The sequence below is a fragment of the Hylobates moloch genome, unplaced genomic scaffold, assembly GCF_009828535.3.
Source record: "Hylobates moloch isolate HMO894 unplaced genomic scaffold, HMol_V3 SCAFFOLD_8, whole genome shotgun sequence".
In the NCBI taxonomy this organism is placed as follows: domain Eukaryota; kingdom Metazoa; phylum Chordata; class Mammalia; order Primates; family Hylobatidae; genus Hylobates; species Hylobates moloch.
Genome location: NW_026652283.1, coordinates 26584074 through 26601655, shown reverse-complemented (window position 1 = coordinate 26601655; position 17582 = coordinate 26584074). Strand labels below are relative to the sequence as shown.

Sequence of the window (17582 nt, the reverse complement as noted above, 5' to 3'; positions counted from 1 at the left end):
ACCATCTGCCTAGGGCTTATCTCATGTTTGAGTCATAAATTGACCTGGAGGGAGAGGGGAGGGGAGGGAGAGCCCTGCTCAGAGGAAGTTCGCGCGCTCCCTCCGGCCCTGTCCTTGGGTCTCGGGGTTCCCGAAGCTTTCCCTCACCTGCAGCCAGATGCGGGGCTCTACCGGGAGGAGGGGGGCGCGCAGGACCGGGGACTCCAAGTATACTCGGGTTAGAAACCAAGCACCCAAGCCGACGGGACAGGGCGGGGCAGAACGCAAAGGCCTCAATAATACCGCTCCTGGCAAGGATTCTGTGCGGCAGTCCGGAGTCCAGACTCTTAGGGACTGAAGCCCAAGGAGAACCTAGGGGAAGCAGTAGCTAGATCCACTCACGGGCTCCGAGACCCCTGAAGTTCCCATGGAGCCTCTGATCCCCAGGAGCCAATCCTGCCCCGTCCCTGCGGATCAGCTTCTTAATGGGCGACCCAAGTCTATCGCAGGCGGTAGGGATGAGGACGCTGGGTGGGAGGAGGGGAGGGGAGGCTGAAAAAGATCATCCCCTTGCCCTAAGGCCTCTCCCAAGACCCTGGACCCCTGCCCTAAGAGACTCAGGCCTCCCTTACTGCAGTGGGAGCGCAAACACCAGGACAGGAGACTCCAGAGAAGGAGCGCATGACTCAACGTTTGCTCTCCTGAAGCTTTATTTCTGACAAAAATTACAGAAAAGTTAGGCAGGATCCAAAGACACCGTAATGACCAGCTCAAAGCCAAACAGACAGGACATCCAGTGTGGGTGTCTGGATAGGTATCCTTCCTGCCGGAGAGTTTAGACATCTCAGTCCGGGTGCTGCCCTGGGAAGGGACTTCGAGCTGGCCAGTGTGATACGGGCAGAGAATGGTGTTAGGGAGGTAAAATGCTTGCGGGGGCAGCACCCTTTAGGCAGCCCCGGCTCAAAATTTAAGAAACGACCATTTGGTTCACGCGGGGAACTGGGCTGCCGCCAGGAGGGCCCTGTGACACCACTGGAGATTGGCTTCAGGTTGAGAGGTTGTCGCCTGAGCCAGGTGGGGCTTGGAACTCTCTCTGTGGTCTCGCACAAGTCCAGAGCTGCCTACTTTCAGGAGCCAAAAACTTGGCCAGCCAAGGGCAGGCATCTGGCTGGCTGGCACCAGTCCAGGAAATCAGGACTGGGACACTGCACATTCATATTCACACACACACACACACACACACACACACACACACATCTGAAGAAGACTCTTCAGATATGTTTCAATTGTCAGGGGTTTGCGAGGTGCTGAAGTGCTTGACCTTGAAGAACCAGTCCTCAGGGACCCCCATTTCCTAAAGACCTTCTCATCTCACATTGGTTTGGGTTCCTCCCAGGAAACTGCCTCCTCTCTGGGCCCCCTGCCCCAGTTTGGGGAAAGAATAACATTGCCCAGGAAGTAGGGAAGGGTGAGGAAGGGTGTGAGGCCCACTTTTCCCATGGGAGGATCCCATCAGCCTGATGCATATCTATACACTCCTCCCTGAGGCAGTTCCTCCAGAGGTTAGCAGCCCGCCCTGTTCCTGGAGAAGTCTTATCCTCACCTAACTACAAAAAGATTTAATAAAGAAACACACCCTTTCCTATTGTTACTTGGGGTTTGAAGGCATTACATCTTTTTTCTTTTTCGCTACCTTGAGGTCAGCTGGCAATAGCCTCCTCTCAAGTCTCAGTCCAGGCAAGCGATGAGAGCCACATTCTAATGGAATCCAATGAGAACATTACTTGAGCTGATTATGCAACTTCTCTTTGTAAACATTGAAAAATGTTTGGAGAAGAGATGGGATAAGTTTAGTTGCATGGTTTCAGGGGATTTTGGAGATAGAGCTTGGAGCTACAGATTGGTAAATGTTAAATCTGGATGCTTACTGGTAATAAGAGAATTCCCAAGCCTAGGTGCACTGTTTAAAGTGCTATAGATTCATATTCGTTTATAATGTATTATCTGTTTGCTGTTTGGGTTAAGGAGGAAAGAAGAAAGAAGGATGAAGAAGCTAAGCATAAATGCTAGTTTACTTTTTTCTAAGCTATGACAGGAAAAATCCCTGGAGATATACATTAACTGGGTATTCAACTGAATTTAAGAGTAATACATTTAAAATTTTTTCAACCTCTTTTAAAATTGGATATACTGTAATAAACTGCCACTGGGGATGGGAAGATGGAAGCCTGGTGCTCATGGGCTAGGCATTTGTGTAGGTGTAGATCTTATAATGCTAAACATGGAAATACTTCAGACCAGAGGCAGGCCTTCCCATTTGCTAAGGTGCATTTATATGACAGCAAGGCCTAAGCAAACATTTAGCTTCTATTGGCACTTGTTCTATTTCTAAGCCTTAGAAAAAAGGTGTGTGTGTGGTCGGGGGGGTGGGGGGGGTGGTAGGGGGTGCTCCTGCTGTGTCTCATTTGCAGTCATGCATCCTCTGCATTATTATGATGGAGATTACTCAGTTATGTTAGGAACTAGATTATGAGGTCAGAAAATATCCTTTCCAAAACAGGCAAAAAGTCAGGGTCCTGGGTATATATTGAGGAGAATTTCTACTGAAAGTAAGAAACAGGGCAGCTTGGAAGAGGTATCTGCTTTCTAATAATTGCCTTTAGTGCGAACAGAAGTCTCCTTACAAGAAGCTTTTAATCCATTTTAAGACTTAATTTTATGTTTTTTGAAGAACAACAAAAAATATTTCTGGAAAAGACTGCTGAGAAGATTTCCCTCTTTCAGCCAGAAGAGCAGAGAGAAGATTGTAAATCAAGGAAAAGGTGAAGTAATAAATTAGGAGGGAACTTTGGTATTCCAAGTATATAAAGACTATTTATTTTTCCTGTGTCTATATTTTCTCTTTTTGTGGAGGAGAGGAAATTCTAAAAATATTTGATAGATGTTTTGCCATTAACACCAGAAAAGTGTGTGAGGAAAAAGAAAGGAGGGAAGGAGTGGGGGGTTAATTTTGTTTAATTAGTAGAAAAAGCAACATAAATCAAAGCAGTCTATTGATGCCAGTCTTTAATTTATAATGTTCTGAAAGTAAAGTGAATTTATTTACAACATAAGTGATTTGATAATTTCAATCCGATTTTTGTTTTAACCTTCTATTGGGAGAAGGGTTGACTTTTTAAAGCCTGGATAGTTTGAAACTTGGCTAGGTAACTTGGACTTTTTATTGTGGAAGCAAATATTATCATTTCAATGTTAAACAACTTGCAAGTATTAAATGGCTCAATTGTGATTTACTTTTTTTTTTTTTTTTTTTAACAGATTTCCCCCTTCAGATCTAACGATTACATTAGGGCTCCTGCATCTTTTTGGAAGGATTCATTTTATAAATCAGAAAGTGTTCGAGGTTCAAAGGTTGACATTTCTGAGTGCTGATACTTTGCCCTTTCATACTATCCGAACAAGTCTAACATTTAGAAATCCTTACATATTCAAGGGAAGTTGTGGAAATTCCCAGAGAGAGAGAGTGTGTGTGTGCGTGTGTGTGTTTTGTTTTTGTTTTGCTTTTTTTCTGTTAGTGAGAAGAAGCCGAGTTTTTTAAGGTACGGGGTTGACAGTAATCAACTGAGGAAGGCAGGAGCTTCTAAGAAAAGATGCCCCCCACCCAACCTAAGGAGCAAACTTTAACTGCTAGCTAGCTGCAGTGAACCAGTGGGAAGCCCCGATGAGTGAGAGTCTCGGTGAGAGGGTGCTATTTCTCCCACCCTGGGTAAAATATGTGGAGCATCACCCGGAAAGCCAGGCTTGATAAAGGCTACACTCCTTGAATCATCTCAAGAATCTAAATCACACTAGCCTTCTAGAAACTAATGAACCCTACCAGCAGGATTGCCTAGAAGACAAATATCCCTTGAATAGTTCCCAGTTACTCGCGCTCTTTTCAAAAAGTTAGAGGAGCCCTGGGGCGCGTATCCACTCCCGCTGCAATCCTTTCCTAGATGATACTACCCAGTAATTCCGAGCAGTCTTTCTTCCCCGCCCATTAACTTTGGAAAGAACCTCGGCTTTCCCGTGGCTTCTCCCAGGCAGAGCAGCACACAACCATAGTTCCGCTGCGTCTGTCCGCTGGCTGCAGCGACTCGGATACAATCTTCCTAGAATCTGTAACCTGGGACTTTTGAGGGGGAGGGGACAACCAGGTAGGGTATCAGAGAAAGGATGGGTTAGACTCCCGACCATGGGTGAAAAGGGCCGTGTGCGTGCCCCAGGAGTGTCGGTCCCCCTCTGCAATTCAAAAGGGGGATCTCTCCTGTGCGCGGGTTTTTTGGGACCGGCTCCAGATGTCTCCCAGCTGTTCTGAAACAGCAAAAAGTGCAATTTAGATATGAAGTCTGGAACTGTTTTTGCTCTTCTAAGCAAAAGATCTCCCTCACTCTAGCCGATGCTCCCCACTCAGTTCATCCCGGGAATGGGCCAGGGAGGAAGGTTCTCATGCATCGCCCGGAGCTGCCAGGCGAGCTTCGGGCTCCTTAAATTCACAGGCCAACAGCCCGCGTCCTCTCCGCGCAGGCTCCCGGGCGCCCACAGTCCCCGGCCCAGCTCCTTGGCCTCCTCCTCGTCGGTCCGCCCCTGGTGGTCTTGGCGCCCGCTCTTCCAGCCCGGCGCGCCGGGGACCGCCGGCTGCCCGGGGCCATCCGCACGCCCTCGGGGATCTCGGCTCCCGGATCCGCCGCACGGGCAGGAGCCGGCCGGGCCTGGAGAGAGCAAGCGGATGCGCCCGCGCCCACGCCCCCGGCCCGGGGATGGCGCGACAGGGCCCGGGCTCCGTGGTGGGGCTCGGCAGAGCTCCTGACAGCTCCGGGGTCGGCAGCGCGGGAGGGGGGAGCTCCGCCACTCGCCGCTCATTCCTGGCTCGGGGCTCCCCTCCACTAGCTCGGGCGGCGCGGGGCCCGTTCGGGCCGCCCGTCGCCGCCCCCACCCCCCGCGCGCCCGCCCGCCCGCCCGCGCCCTCGCTGGCCCCGCGCGCGTTCCTAGGGCGCCACCTCTTTGCGACTAGCTCACTTCTCCGGCAGGTTTGCCTCGGAGCGTGCGAACATTCCTCCGCTCGGTTTTCAACTCGCCTCCAACCTGCGCCGCCCGGCCAGCATGTCTCCCCGCCCGTGAAGCGGGGCTGCCGCCGCCCTGCCGCTCCGGCTGCCACTAACGACCCGCCCTCGCCACCACCTGGCCCTCCTGATCGACGACACGCGCACTTGAAACTTGTTCTCAGGGTGTGTGGAATCAACTCTCCGGAAGCAACCAGCCCACCAGAGGAGGTAGACAGACAGCTATGTATATATATATGTGGGTTTCGCTACAAGTGGCTCTGGAACGAAAGGGCCTGGTTCGCAAAGAAGCTGACTTCAGAGGGGGAAACTTTCTTCTTTTAGGAGGCGGTTAGCCCTGTTCCACGAACCCAGGAGAACTGCTGGCCAGATTAATTAGACATTGTTATGGGAGACGTGTAAACACACTACTTATCATTGATGCATATATAAAACCATTTCATTTTCGCTATTATTTCAGAGGAAGCGCCTCTGATTTGTTTCTTTTTTCCCTTTTTGCTCTTTCGGGCTGTGTGGTTTGGAGAAAGCACAGTTGGAGTAGCCGGTTGCTAAATAAGTAAGTGCTGAGAGGCTCGTGAGAAATTTTTTTTCTTTTCAACTTGGGAGATGCCCTTGATGTTGAAGAGGCTTTTTGAGAGCGGGCTAAAAAGGGGGAGCGGAGTAGTGCGGGGAGATGGAGAGTCCAGACTGACACTCGGGTCCCATTCCCTTCTGTTGCAGGTCCCGAGCGCGAGCGGAGACGATGCAGCGGAGACTGGTTCAGCAGTGGAGCGTCGCGGTGTTCCTGCTGAGCTACGCGGTGCCCTCCTGCGGGCGCTCGGTGGAGGGGCTCAGCCGCCGCCTGTAAGTGCCCCATCCTCCCCAGGGCGCCGGGTTGGGGAGGCCAGGGGGAGGGGCTGCCAAGCTGGGATGCTGCCGAGGGCTTGCAGCGGTCACCGATGCTCCTCGCCCGGGTTAGGGAGAGTGACCAAGCCGGATACCTGCCGGGGCCTGAGCCCGGGTCCTCAAACCTGGCGGGAGATCTGGTTGATCTTCAAGGGGAGACAGGCAAGAGACAGATTTTATGTGTGTTTCCCTAAGATGGAGCGTTTCACAGAATCCTTCTAGGGAAAGATCCTCTGCCTCTAGTGGAAAAAAAAAAAAAAAAGGTGGGGGGTGGTGGTTATTGTCAGGACCCAGGAAGCTTCTGAAACTCGGAGGAAGCTGAGCGGTCCGGGGGACGTATGGCCTGCGGGCTTGTATACATACTGAATGTGGTGGCGGTTTGCGTGTGAAAAAGCAAAAGCTGTACATCTAATTTTATTATGAATGACATAATTTTAAGCATATAAAACAGGACCACATTACATAATGAAAGCATATTATATAATGAAGTAGTAACAACTTTGCAGAGGCACGACTCCAATGTTAGTATTGATACAGTTCAGGAACGCTAGAGTGCTTGATTCCAAAATGAATTTTAGGTGTGGAAACTTTTTTTTTCTTGGAGTTATTGCTAACAGTTCTTTAATCTGGAGTCAAATATTTGCATTGTAGACTGAAAACTTGTATTTTGACATTCTCACTTGGTGATTCTTTTAATGATAACTTCAACTTTGAAATAATCATACATCCAAGCACACCAGAGAAATATCACTATGTCGTGTGACTGAAAACTTGGAAGAGTGATAGAGTAACATGAGCTTAATAATCTGTTGGACCTAGCCGTTCAGTAATGTGTATAACATCATGTTTGGATGATCTTTAAACTGCAGACTCAGTGTTCAGAATGGGAAAACTATAAAGTTCAAGAACTGAGATGAGTTTGACTCTGGAGAAGGAATTAAGGCAACTTTTTACACTAACAATAAAAATAGCAGTATCTAATATTTACAGTCAGGTTTATGATGCTTCCTTGTAAATTCCTGAGGGTGTACAAAAAGGCAACTGTTTTATACATGCTCGTGGTCTATTATTATGAGAAGAAAACCCTTAAATGAAATTACTTTAGACATGTCTGAACCTTGGCATCAAAATGAAAATCTATTATGAATCTCCTAAGGCAAATTGTGTAGAACATTATACCGAAGATAAAGCTGCATTGTATTCTTCAGATCAACGTTTTACCGATATTTCTGAAAATTGTCTTCAGACTTTTTGCTCATTTGGAAACTTGTGTTAAATTCAATAATTTAAAATTTATACATAAATAGAAATGAAGACTGAATTTTTAAAAGCACACTTAAATACTGTATTTATTTGGCTAAGAGATACTACCTTGGAACAAAGCCAATTTTTTCTTTAAAGTTGCTTAAGAAATACCTGTTTTCTCTTTTGAGAAACAGCAAATGAGTCATGATTACATACACAACTATGGCATAAAAATACTGCTAAGTTGTCCTAAAGGCTATTTTTAACTCTTTCTTTGTTGCACCTTACAAAACACACATCAGAAACCATTTAGCAGCCAGCAACTGTTATAGTTTTGTTTGTGGGTGAAATATAATATTGTAGTTAAACACTCACACTCAGCCGATGGTTATAAAACTACCACAAAACATTCTCTTAGTTAATGGGTAATAGATCATCACATTACAGGCATGGTTTTTCATGGAGGCTGAAATCATCAGTAGATGAAGATGTTTCATCAAATTATTATAGCCAAATGCAGTTTTTAAAAACAAGTCATTATTTTTGTCTTGCTGCCAAGTAACAGTAAATTTTGTGTGCTAGACAAAACATAAGTCTACCATTATGCTAAATCAAGCTAGTTTCTTGAAAGAAATTTTAAAATATAATCAAACCATATTACTCCCCACTTTTTACACCAAGTATTAGGGAACTGCTTTAGAAGTATAGATGTTTTTTTTAACTAGATGCTAACTTTTAAGGGAGAGGAAATTACTATAACAATAAGACTTCCTAAACCATGCAAAGGAGGCAGTTACAAATTGTGAGTCTTTTTGATCTGTTAATCCCAAAGATTTTAATTAATGGAGCTAGAGCATGATCAAGTTGGATGCTGGAAAGTGAGGCCTATGGATGTTCTTGTGCAGATGAACAAGGCTTTTGGCAGGTGGCTATCTCTATGTTTAAGTTAGAGAGGGAACTCCAGCAGATTCAGAAACCTAAAACATCACTGGCTGATTTGCTTGGGAGCCAGACTGGGTCTATTCCACTTAATGAAAAGCGTAACTTTCTACTGAGTCATTTGGGTTGGAAGGACCTTCTTGTGAGTCATCTTAACTCTAACACCCTAACCCTGTCTCTTGCGTGTACCACAGAACTTTTCTTCTCAAACACAGAGTCCGTCCTTAGAAGCCTAGCATCAGTACAAGCATACTGCTTCTTCCTGTGCTGGAAAGGGAATTTCCATCACTGTTTTTATGCCCTCTGTTCCTTGATAGTTCCTTAGAAATTTAAGCTTCTTCCCTAAAAACTCCCTTGGACTGATTTTTTTTTTTTTTTAAAGGAGAAGAACTATGTTTTGGCTGAATTTGAGTTATCTGTGATAAGCATTTCCCCCAAATTTTGTAATTTTTTTTTACAATAATCAAAGAAGAACATGATACATAACATACCTATTTTTCCATTTTAGAGCTTAGGTGTGTAAGTGTCATGTGAACCATAGTGCTATGTAATGTTTACAGACAAATTGAGTAAAAGACTATTATTGAGGCCATATTTACAACTTAAATATTTCAGAGTTATCTAAATTGAAAACGTCCTTAATTTGAATTTATTACTCACTACCTCTGTATACCTAGTTTATACTGATGCCATTATATTCCTGATCCTCTAATGCAACTGCCTAGTGAGAGATTCATTCTTCACGATACTTTATTGCAGAAGTTTTTGAAATACTAAGTGTCTAACAGCATTTCCAATTTAGCATTTAAGAAAACTTGTGTTTTCCAAAATACTAACAGTTTCCCCCAAAAGGCAGATGAAAAGCTTTGTCCCTCATAAGCAATGTACTATTTTAAATTGAACAGAGCTGTGCCATATTGTAGGCTTTTTATAAAATAGAAGGATAGAATGATCACTGCATTTCCCAAGAGAACTATCCTGGGAAAATGCAGCCTGAGTTAGGAAGGCACTGTGACTCACAGTTGACAGGCTGGCCAAGATGACAAGCACATATGCCCATGAGAAGGGGCATGAGCAATGGTGGCTTAATTAGAATAGACCAACCATTAAAAGTTTTGGCCTCAAGTTAAGCTAAAATAGGCTACACTTTATCCATTTGGAGAGCAATACAGAAGAGGAGGGCTTCTGCCAGGAACAGAGAAAGAAATAAAAGCCCCCAATACTATAAATTATCAGTGGTTAAGAACTTCTTTTTAATGTGACATTTTGCTAAAAGATACTTATTAAACTGTAGTGCTTATGAAATATGCAATTATATCTGTCCTATTATTTTATAAATGTTATTAAAGGATATAAATACCTTGTACCAAAGCCTCAAACTTGTAGATTCTTAAAAGTTTCCAGAATACTAACTATTGCCACAGAGTAAGTGAATTTTAATCTAGTCACATGTGGCACCCTCTAAAAGAAAGAGAGACTACTTCATGCCTCATTTAAACCAGGCTCCTGTTAAATTCCTTTCCATTAAGTCATGTCTTTTTTGAATGAGCTACATGGCTTCAAGTCAGTCCACACACTAAAATACTAGAAGGTAGCTGACATTCTAGCTAGAAGGGCCAGAGAAATGATGACTGTATTTTCATCTCTTACTCTTTTCTTTGACTCATTCATCCAGTGATAATCCAAACTCTTATAGTTCCTAATTTTGATGATGAAAATGAACTTTTGGGGCAATAGGCTTGATCTTCAAGGAAACTGTTACATTTCTGTCCAATCTGCCCATTATTGTGGTGGCTTATTACTCTCTGCCCCATGCATATACCCTGTACTCTCCTTACTGTGTTCCCTCGACACAGGAACAGGCTGGGACTTCAGCTTCAGCTTCCGCTTAGGCAGGAGAAAGGGTTGAGGAAATTGAAAAGGCAGTCTTGGCTTTAGAATCAGAAGACCTAGTTTTTGGAGCCCTGGCTCTGCCAGTTCTCATTGTGTAGACTAGGGCAAGTGATTTAACCTCTCTGCATCTCACTTTCCCCATGAATACAATGGGGGCAGTAATAATGCTATTTATGATTGCCATATTTCTCTGAGGAGTTAAAGACATTGCACCAACAAAGGCAACAAAGGACCCAGACACCACTGTTTCAGGGAAGTAACAGTATATGAGATGTAGCCCTGGAAACACTTTGAGATGCTTTTGAGGATGGGCCAGTTTGGAGGACTATTCCAATGGTAGAAATTGGAGTTAATGCAGAGTTGAAGCAGGCATGATATGACTGATTAATAGATGCAGTCCTTAAATATGGTTAATAATATACACAAAATAATAAAAGAATACACAATGGACATTTAAGCAAGAGTTTGGACGTTATCTAAAAGGATTGATAGAGAATTAGTTTATTCTTTCTCACGATATTTTCATTAGAGTGTCATTTAAATAGAAAAATCCTTTATATTTTTTCCTAGAGAATTTTAAGACAAAGACAGCAAGTAGAAAAGTGAACTTCTCAACTAAGTAGTAAGGATCATACTCTCTGAAGTTCTAAATTAAAAAAAAAAAAAACATGAAGCACAGAAGAAATAGAATGAGCTCATTTAAGCACACAAAGAAACCCATTTTAAGGAGACCACCCACTACTTTACAGAAAAATACACATACTCTCCCTCTCTTTCTCCCTCTCTCTCCTCTCTCTCTCTCTCTCTCTGACGATTGGCCTTCAAATATATGTTCTTGGTAGCCAGTAGTCTAAAATGTTAACGTTCAGTCTGTGAGTCAGATGGTTTCCTAGACAGGCTTCACTGCTCACTTCTCCTTCAGCCTTTGTTTGTTTTTACTCTTATGCCTTGCTGTTCTTTGAGATTCAATATTATTATTTTCTTAATGGGGCGTGTGTGTGTGTGCGTGTGTGTGTGTGTGTGTGTGTGAGAGAGAGAGAGAGAGAATACTCAGGTAAAAGCAGCTGCCTTTTATTTCCCAGGCTGGGACTTCTAGATTTATTTTCTCAGCAGAACTCTGAAAAATGTGAAGAGATACTCCGTGGTTTCTGTCTATTTCTGATCATGACTGAATCATAGTGTTTTAAACCGGGAAGGAAGTATAGAAATCACTGTCTCTGACCCCTTCCTTTTAAACAGTTGAAGCCCATGAGGCCCAAGAATGTTCATGTTCCCACCAAGGTCACAACGTAGTGAGTGGAGGAACTGGGACCAGGAGCTGGAGCCTTCCAACTGCCAGCTCTTTCCTTCCCACTGGTTACCCTTCCCTGCGCAATGAGCTTGCTACCCATCTAGCTTGTGTCTCACGGTGGACCAACTAGAAAACTCAAGAGATTTACTCATGTCTTTGTTGTCTCTATCAACAACTAAAATTTAACTGTTTTCTTCCCCTCTAATATTTTCTTTCAAAGCAAAAGAGCTGTGTCTGAACATCAGCTCCTCCATGACAAGGGGAAGTCCATCCAAGATTTACGGCGACGATTCTTCCTTCACCATCTGATCGCAGAAATCCACACAGCTGAAATCAGAGCTACCTCGGAGGTGTCCCCTAACTCCAAGCCCTCTCCCAACACAAAGAACCACCCCGTCCGATTTGGGTCTGATGATGAGGGCAGATACCTAACTCAGGAAACCAACAAGGTGGAGACATACAAAGAGCAGCCGCTCAAGACACCCGGGAAGAAAAAGAAAGGCAAGCCCGGGAAACGCAAGGAGCAGGAAAAGAAAAAACGGCGAACTCGCTCTGCCTGGTTAGACTCTGGAGTGACTGGGAGTGGGCTAGAAGGGGACCACCTGTCTGACACCTCCACAACGTCGCTGGAGCTCGATTCACGGTAACAGGCTTCTCTGGCCCGTAGCCTCAGCGGGGTGCTCTCAGCTGGGTTTTGGAGCCTCCCTTCTGCCTTGGCTTGGACAAACCTAGAATTTTCTCCCTTTATGTATCTCTATCAATTGTGTAGCAATTGATAGAGAATAAGTCAGAATATTGTCTGCCTTAAAGCAGTACCCCCCTACCACACACACCCCTATCCTCCAGCACCATAGAGAGGCTTTAGAGCCCATTCCTCTTTCTCCACCGTCACCCAACATCAATCCTTTACCACTCTACCAAATAATTTCATATTCAAGCTTCCGAAGCTAGTGACCATCTTCATAATTTGCTGGAGAAGTATGTTTCTTCCCCTTACTCTCACATCTGGGCAAACTTTCTTCAGTGTTTTTCATTTCTTACGTTCTTTCACTTCAAGGGAGAATATAGAAGCATTTGATATTATCTACAAACACTGCAGAAGAGCATCATGTCATAAACGATTCTGAGCCATTCACACTTTTTATTTAATTAATGTATTTAATTAAATCTCAAATTTATTTTAATGTAAAGAACTTAAATTATGTTTTAAACACATGCTTTAAATTTGTTTAATTAAATTTAACTCTGGTTTCTACCAGCTCATACAAAATAAATGGTTTCTGAAAATGTTTAAGTATTAACTTACAAGGATCTAGGTTTTTCTCATGTATCTCTTTGCTCACTGGCAAGATGAAATAATTTTTCTAGGGTAATGCCATAGGAAAAATAAAACTTCACATTTATGTGGCTTGTTTATCCTTAGCTCACAGATTTAGGTAATAATGACACTCCTAGACTTTGGGATTAAATAACTTAGGGCCAAGTCTTGGGTCTGAATTTATTTAAGTTCACAACCTAGGGCAAGTTACTCTGCCTTTCTAAGACTCACTTACATCTTCTATGAAATGAAGATAATAATTGTACCAACCTCATAGAGTTTGGTGTCAACTAAATGAGATTATATGTGGACTAAGTATCTGTCATATAGTAAACACTCAATAAATTGCAACATATTATTTTGGTGTTTTTGGAACTAGTTCTGATTGTACCATCTACATATCTATAATCTATAATCTATCTATTTATATCTATCTATCTAGGGGGGTATGTTTCTATGAGGCAAAAAGTGGGGCAAATATTAATCCCATTTTATAAAATAGAAAGCCAAGGAATTCCACGGCTAAAAGACCTGAGTAGTCCTTGGAATTGAAATAGGTGGCCCCAGAGCTGGATTTATCTCCCTGTTTTCTGACATGTAGACCAGTGCTATGTTTGCCCTGCTTCTTTATCCATGCATTTCCATTGAAATGATTTTTTTTTTCTTTTCACTTTTCAGTACAGTACTTCTGTGGGGGTTGAAAAAAAAAAAAGGCAAACAACAGAAGAACACATCATATGCAACTAGTGATCTCATTATTTAAAGAGTCCCCTGTTACTTCTTTAGTCATTTCCTTTGACTCTGCTACAGATAGGATTATAGGATAATGTTTCAAAGGGGACCTTGAACCTATTCACCATTATTTCTCTCTTTAAGCCGTCATTAAATAGCACATAAAATAGCAGTCATATGGGATAAGTAGTACAGCTTCAGTAATCAATGGGCAGTGGCACTAGAAAAATCTTTAGCACAGTGAATGACCTATCCTGCAAACAACTAATGGATCTCTAAAGGGTAACAAAACCCTATAAATTCTGGCTTACTGCACATATTTAGTGTATTTTAAGATAGGATCCTAACTGTATATATTTATAACTAATGTAAGGACCCTACTTTATTGCCAAAACCTATTTTTATCCATTGTCTCATATATATAAACACGTCATATATATAAACATATATATATAAACATATATGTATATAGTAAACATTCAATAAGTTGCAACATATTATTTTGATGTTTTTAGACCTAGTTCTGATTGTACCATCTACCTATCGATCATCTATCTATTTATATCTGTCTATCTATCTAGGGGGGTATGTTTCTATGAGGCAAAAAGTATATATATATATATATATATATATATATATGAGTTATAAAAACAGAGGTATAAGTAACTTTTAATGGATTTTATTTATTTCAAATTTGCAATGTTCTTTAAGTATCTGGAGAATTGATGAAAATTAACACTCGTCAATTCTTATGCCTGGAACTACCCCTAAGTTAAAGTAGGTCTAGTGAAAATTAGGCAGTGGCCTAATCAAATCCAGACCTAGGGCTGAAAGAAATAGGAGGTTTCTGCTTTTCCTTTCTCTTCCCTGTTTGTGAGGGACATTCATGGAAAGAACTGTTTGGCAGCCAAATGTTGGCACTCTCCCAACACAATCCAACAGAGGTTCAGGGAAGAGTGAGGAAGTTTAGGAGTGTATTGATGAGAATGTATGGGGCCATGCAAGTTTTGTAATCCAGATTAAATCTTTTCAGAATACCTAAAGTTTTATAAGTGATAAGTCTTTTATTAATGTCCCCTCCTTAGTCTTTTTGCATTATTACATGGTGAACCAAGATGTCTGATGATATGGCAAGCATGAACTTGATTATAATACATACAATATTTTGAAAAACAATATTCTTTTTTTTTTTTTTTTTTGAGACAGAGTCTTGCTCTGTTGCCCAGGCTGGAGTGAGATGGTGAAATCTCGGCTCACTACAACCTACACCTCCTTGGTTCAAGAGATTCTCCTGCCTCAACTTCCTGAGTAGCTGGGATTGCAGGCACCCGCCACCATGCCTGGCTAATTTTTGTATTTTTAGTAGAGATGAGGTTTTGCCATGTTGGCTAGGCTGGTCTTGAACTCCTGACCTCAGGTGATCCACCTACCCCAATGTGCTGGGATTACAGGTGTGAGCCACCACACCAGCCAATAATACAGCATTCTTTTAGAACAAACTACTGAGGTAAAATTGTCTATTTTCCTCCCACATGAACCATTCAGTGAAAAATATATAGCTTTAAATTGCGGGAATTATATTTTAGAATTTTCAGTGCTTCAAATGTGATATCCAGATACAGTGGGACTCATTTGCTAGAAATCATATCATTTTTGCCTTGGAAAACACTGATTTAGAAAAATATTAAAAGTCCATAGTAAAAAGAGCTAGGACTGTAAAATGCTGTCATATGCACACACATATAGTAAACATACACATACACTTTTAGATCATGTTAGGTGTTTTACTTGGCTATTCCAATACATGCCTCTGTTAAAGGAGAAATCAAAAGAAAGGAGAATGAGCAAACATCTGTGCAGGGTGAGATACATAGAAGATTTTTCCTTGGTCCTTTAACTTACTTCTTTTTCTTTCTTTCTTTCTGAGGAAATAATTGTTAAAAATCCTCTTCCTTCCCTCTTTGTGTTATTCTTAAACTCAATTCACAAAATACCATTTAGTACAAACACATTTAAAAATCAGTAAAGAATGCAGATTATTGTGTTTTGAGGTCATCTTTTTGGCTTTATTCATATCATCTATCCACATCCATCCACCAATTAAAATTTTAATCTTAAACTCTTCTTTTCTTTGCAGTTGGGAGCAATTTTAACATTCCCACCAAAACCATTGGTGAAGAGATCAGTAACCTAAAACATTAAAACACTTTAAATGCTCAATTTGCTTTTTCTGTGAGCAGCATAGAAAACCCCAAAATTGTTAAGAATATGCTGCTTTGTAGGTCTTACACCCATATATGTCTGCCATGTAAAACTGTGCCACAACTCTAACTGTTAATTCAATGACATAGCCAATCAAATTCCATTCTATAGTTGTTTCCTTGGGAACGAATACATAGACCACACAAAGAGAAGAGAAAGGGAGACAGAAAAGCAAAGAAAACTCCACTAACCCATCTTAAAATACACTCATTACAGTATTTAGATAGATTAGAAAAGGTGTCAGTTCCAAGTAGTAACTTCAGAATAATAAAACAGACATGGTGATATGAAATACTGATATTTTATACTTTTAAATTAATTTATTCTTAATTATTCCCGCATTTACAGTAGACTTTCCCAATGCTAACAGAAAAATCCATTCAAAAACCAACAGAGTGAGAGACAAATGATTCTATTTTAGTTTTGGCTTTGAAAACTATTATAAAATCCAATAATAGTTTCATTCATTAGTGTTTAAAGACAGCTAAAGAAATGCCAAATATCATATCAACTAAGATGGATATCATTATACCATCAGCTCTATTTAACTACACATCCTTCCAATTGTTACCAAAGTCCACACTTCCACTATCCTCACCACAGCCCACTATGTTGTGAGAGATTGTCCAAATGAGCACCTGAACAAAATAAACAAGCTTTGGATTGCCTAATTCAGGTGTCACTGGGGAATAAACCTCCAAGTGAATTGTATTTGATGATGGATGGTCCAACATAACCTCATTTCCAAGTTCTCAAATTTGTCCCTTCTCTTCCCAAACTTGCCAGCTGGCAGTCTTGGAAAATTTTTCCACGGTCTCCTTTTTTCTGACAGCATGATTGGAAATGCAGGCCCTTTTCCTTTCCGCACATATGGGCTAAGTCGGTCTGAAGACCCTGCCTGTAACAGAGGTTATGGAGATCCGGGTGGATCCCACAGGTACCTCTTGTAGGAGATATTTACAAGAAGTTCCCTGAATCTCTTTCCACTGTGATTTTGTATTCCTTAGCTTATATCCTTTACATTCTATGTTTTCATTTGTAAAGAAAACTAACCTGATTTCTCCTTTTCTTTCTCTTCCTTCTTTTTGCAGGAGGCATTGAAATTTTCAGCAGAGACCTTCCAAGGACATATTGCAGGATTCTGTAATAGTGAACATATGGAAAGTATTAGAAATATTTATTGTCTGTAAATACTGTAAATGCATTGGAATAAAACTCTCCCCATTGCTCTATGAAACTGCACATTGGTCATTGTGAATATTTTTTTTTTGCCAAGGCTAATCCAATTATTATTATCACATTTACCATAATTTATTTTGTCCATTGATGTATTTATTTTGTAAATGTATCTTGGTGCTGCTGAATTTCTATATTTTTTGTAACATAATGCACTTTAGATATACATATCAAGTATGTTGATAAATGACACAATGAAGTGTCTCTATTTTGTGGTTGATTTTAATGAATGCCTAAATATAATTATCCAAACTGATTTTCCTCTGTGCATGTAAAAATAGCAGTATTTTAAATTTGTAAAGAATGTCTAATAAAATATAATCTAATTACATCATGACTCAGAGAGTGAATTCCATCCTTTAAGATTTTTAGTAGAAGGAACATGATATGTTTTTTTAAAAAGCGATTTGAATACAATCTTAAACATAATATGTTTATGTTGGTACACATTCCAAAAATTCTACATTACCTTTCAGTTAAAAACAACTTAAAATGTATTGTGTCCAATATTTCAGTTCAAGTCAACAGCATGGCTGAACTATCTAGATGTCATTTTATAAAGTACATTCAATGTGAAGTTCAGACAGGAGTGGGCAGAAAAGCAGCAGAAAGAAATCAGGAGAAAGGATTAAAGACATTAAGTCCAGAGGGTTGGCCAGAGCTGGAAAAAAGGGAAAGAGGCCAGTCAGAGACTGTAAGG

The 17582-nt window shown here is 41.5% G+C and overlaps 1 protein-coding gene across 2 annotated transcripts; it reads left to right on the top strand.

The window, feature by feature from the left end:
• The first annotated feature begins 2590 nt into the window (after positions 1–2590).
• Positions 2591–17219, top strand: PTHLH (parathyroid hormone like hormone). 2 transcript variants are annotated; one of them, XM_032159047.2, is made up of 6 exons: positions 2591–2801; positions 3298–3390; positions 5049–5291; positions 5802–5924; positions 11555–11977; positions 16738–17219. In XM_032159047.2, exons 4-6 carry the CDS (start codon positions 5824–5826, stop codon positions 16745–16747), a joined length of 534 nt encoding a protein of 177 aa, XP_032014938.1. In that variant the 5' UTR covers positions 2591–2801; positions 3298–3390; positions 5049–5291; positions 5802–5823; the 3' UTR covers positions 16748–17219. The 2 variants fall into 2 exon arrangements, with proteins under 2 accessions (XP_032014938.1, XP_032014939.1); XM_032159048.2 differs by lacking the exons at positions 2591–2801; positions 3298–3390; positions 5049–5291 and adding an exon at positions 5342–5637.
• Positions 17220–17582: the final 363 nt, after the last annotated feature.